The 3,846-nt window shown below is 54.7% G+C and overlaps 1 protein-coding gene across 1 annotated transcript; it reads left to right on the forward strand.

Annotated features, from left to right (window-relative positions):
• Window positions 1-3,028, forward strand: Zcchc3 (zinc finger CCHC-type containing 3). Its single transcript, XM_051193294.1, has one exon. It carries the CDS (start codon window positions 220-222, stop codon window positions 1,411-1,413), a length of 1,194 nt encoding a protein of 397 aa, XP_051049251.1. The 5' UTR covers window positions 1-219; the 3' UTR covers window positions 1,414-3,028.
• The last annotated feature ends 818 nt before the right edge of the window (window positions 3,029-3,846 follow it).

Below are 3,846 nucleotides of genomic sequence, written 5' to 3' on the forward strand. Positions count from 1 at the left end.
GCAGGGAGGAGGCTGGCGGGGGCCAGGGCTGTCTCCGGCCAGCACGAGATTCGGGCACACAACACTTCCAGGAGAGCGGAAGCCTGAAGCGTCGGGTTTCAGAGCGGGGCGGGGAGTCGCCCACGCAGCCCGCAGCCCGCATCCCTCATCCCGAGCAGGCGCGCGCCATGGGCATCTCGAGCCGCGGGAGCGAGTGGAGGATGCTGGGAAAGAGGTAACATGGCCACCGGCGGCGGAGCAGAGGAGCATCTACAGCGGGGCCGGCTGCAGCTCCCGCTGCCCGCGCGGCCCGCCGCCCGCGCCGAGGAAGCCGAGGGCGTCCGCGAGAAGATGGGCTGGGCGCAGGTAGTTAAGAACCTGGCGGAGAAGAAGGGCGACTTCCGCGAGCCGCGCCGGCGCGACGAGGCAGGCAGCGGTGCGAGCGGCGGGCTCGGCAGCCCCGCGGGCCTGACCGCACCGAACCCCGGCGACTTCCCACCCGCCGGCCGCGGGGACCCAAAGGGCCGCCGTAGAGACCCTGCGGGCGAGGCGGCAGACGCTTGCAGGAAGAAGGACGCGGCAGACGTGAGTCGAAGGAAGAAGGCCGAGGTGGCGGCGCCCATGGCGACCCCCGCCAGGCCCGGCGCGAGCGAAGACGCAACCGAGAGGCCGCTACAGGACGAGCCTTCGGCCGCCGTCCCGGGGAAGGGCCGCTTCCTCGTGCGCATCTGTTTCCAGGGAGACGAGAGTGCCTGTCCGACCCGGGATTTCGTGGTGGGCGCGCTCATCCTGCGCTCCATCGGCATGGACCCCGACGACATCTACGCGGTCATCCAGATCCCCGGCAGCCGCGAGTTCGACGTGAGCTTCCGATCCGCCGACAAGCTAGCCCTGTTCCTCCGCGTGTACGAGGAGAAGCGAGAGCTGGAGGACTGCTGGGAGAACTTTGTGGTGTTGGGGCGGAGCAAGTCGAGCTTGAAGACCCTCTTCATTCTCTTCCGGAACGAGACCGTGGACGTGGAGGACATCGTGACCTGGCTCAAGCGCCACTGCGACGTGCTGGCCGTGCCCGTGAAAGTGACCGACAGGTTTGGGATCTGGACCGGCGAGTACAAGTGCGAGATCGAGCTGCGCCAGGGGGAGGGCGGAGTGAGGCACCTGCCCGGGGCCTTCTTCTTGGGAGCGGAGCGGGGCTACAGTTGGTACAAGGGGCAGCCCAAGACGTGCTTTAAGTGTGGTTCCCGGACCCACATGAGCGGCACCTGCACGCAGGACAGGTGTTTCAGGTGCGGGGAGGAGGGGCACCTGAGCCCTTACTGCCGGAAGGTCATCGTGTGCAACCTCTGTGGCAAGAGAGGGCACGCCTTTGCCCAATGTCCCAAAGCGGTTCACAATTCCGTGGCAGCTCAGCTCACCGGCGTGGCGGGCCACTGAACGCACGTCTGCCTGCCGGGGTGAGTGAACACTCAGCCAGCTTACCCTTCATAAGTGCCAAAACTTTTTTTTTTTTTAAGACCATTTTTTTATCGTTTTGGAAGGAGATATTTCTAAAACCTAACAGACATTCTCTCTTACGCCTTTTTAAAACCACGTGTGCTCCTTTTCGGCCTGTTTGAAATGGTGAATTTTACCAGGAAGGACTATTCGGAACTGTAGCATGCAGATACGTGGCCTGCCTCCCTGTTTTCCCCTCCCATCTTGCATTTGTTTTGGTACTTTGGTCGACACCCCGTCGTCTCCTTTGTACTTTTTACTACCTCCCTCCTAATACATTGTCTCCGTAGAAGATTTTTGCCCTTTGGGCTGTCCTGCTCATCCTTATACCTCCGCCGCGGGTACAGGGCCCAACGCGGGACTCCACTAAGTGTTTATTGAGTCGAAAACGTTTCTGTCAAGAGTGCCTACGTTCTGCAGCTCTCCGCTGGGCTCTTTTCATTTGCTGCTTCTATGTGATATGAGAATTTGTGAAAACAGTGTTGCTGGAAGTGTGTGATCTGAATAAGCTCTGAATGGTGGCCAAGGGCCTCTCCTAGCATAAAAATGTATCTGCTTTGTGACAGCTCCTTGTGGTGACTCAGAAGCCCTTCTATAGGAGCGTGGAACTGAGGCAGTTCTGCTGGAAAAGACCCAAGAGGTGGCTTTTGTTGGATTTTCTTTGGGGGAGGTTGCTTTCATTTTCTTTTTGATTTGAGACAGGGTCTCCTTGTAGCCCTGACCGGCTTGGAACTGGCTGCATTGGCTGCCAGGCTGGCTTCAAACTTAAGTGATCCTGTCACCTCTGCCTCCCTGAGGGTTTTTTACACTAATCCCTTGGTTTTCCAGCAGATGAAGTGAACCCAGAGACGTTAAATGACTGGGTCAAAGTCCACAGCTGTGTGTCGCCTCATATCGTCCATAGTAGAGTCCCCTGACCCCCAGCCCGGTGCTCATCCCACTACCTCTCACACTTCACAACAATCTCCTCGACACGACACCGGTGGGCCAAGGAAGTCTGTCTGCTCCCTCCATGGTGATGATCCCAGCATAAAGCTGAGAATCCATCCCCTGAACGCAGAAAGAGAAAGCTTGGCTTGCCACTTGATAGTACTAGGGAGCTAGGGAAAGGACCAGCGAACATACTCCGGGCCTCATGAGTCCGTCCTTAGGAGTACCACATCTTAAATGTTCCAAGGCCTTCCCCTCCAGCTGCCACTGTAATCAGTGAGAAATGGTTCCCCTCAGTAACGAAAGTTGCCAGACGTTTACATTTGCACCTCTGCCTCAGCTGCCAGGAACCCTAGAGAGAGCTCATCGGAAACCTTCAACCTCTGACCCTCAGGAGAAAGGTGATTTTAACCCAGAATCATGAGTGAGCTGTAAACTCAAAAATGTTCTTGGAGAAACAGGCCAAAGCAGAGGGCCTGGGTCAACTAAGTGTTACCAAGTTAAAGTGAAAGACAGTAAACTGCTTTTCTTCAGTTTTTGTCTTCTCTGTTTTGCTATTTCCTTGTGGCTTAGAATGTAAAACCAATTGTTCAGATTTGTCCTGAATAAATATTTATCTTTCGTATTACAGCAGTGTATTTTTTTTTTTTTTCTGAAGTGTTAGATGAAGTTGCAGACTCTTGGTAGTAGCTATTTCTTTTCCCTGCAGGCCACGGTAGCCAGGTCTTCTGCAGTTACCTAAACCCAGTGCATTGCATTGCTCAGCTTACTGCTAAAACGATTTTGTGTGAACTTTGCAGGTTTGGGGAGTTTTTTGTGATTTTGTTTGTTTGCTTGTTTTTTTGAGACAGGGTTTCTCTGTGTAGCCCTGGCTGTCCTGGAACACTATATAGACCGGGCTGGCTTTGAACTCAGAGATCTGCCTGCCTATATGCCTCCTGAGTGCTGGGGTTAGTTAAGGCCACCATGCCTGTTAAGTATTGTTTTCTAAAGACAGCGTTATATAGCTGCTCTGGAACTCTGAGTCCTGACTAAATTTCCTGAGTGCTCTGAGATTACAGGAGACAGATTGTGTGTGTGTGTGTGAGAGAGAGAGAGAGAGAGAGAGAGAGAGAGCACCGGAAATAGGTTGGCATGTGGGGTAAAATAGAGATAGGTCTCTGGACCTGTATCCAGTGTTTTGCTGCTACTAACCCCCCCCCCCCAAGGGCTTACTGCTTTGAAGCGTTCTGAAGATCTGAGGGTAACGATTAAGTTCCCAGTGTACATATTCTCAGAGTTGGCAACATGAGGGTTTTGTGGAACTAATCTGAAGTTAGTTCCTCAGATGGTCTTGGGAATTCACCTTAAGCAGCTCACTCAGCCTTGGATGGAAAAGCCCTCAGACTCACCCCTCCGGAGTGCTCCCTCCCCTCCTTCCTCTTCTCCCATCTTCTCTCTCCC

Source organism: Phodopus roborovskii, unplaced genomic scaffold (assembly GCF_943737965.1).
Source record: "Phodopus roborovskii unplaced genomic scaffold, PHOROB, whole genome shotgun sequence".
In the NCBI taxonomy this organism is placed as follows: domain Eukaryota; kingdom Metazoa; phylum Chordata; class Mammalia; order Rodentia; family Cricetidae; genus Phodopus; species Phodopus roborovskii.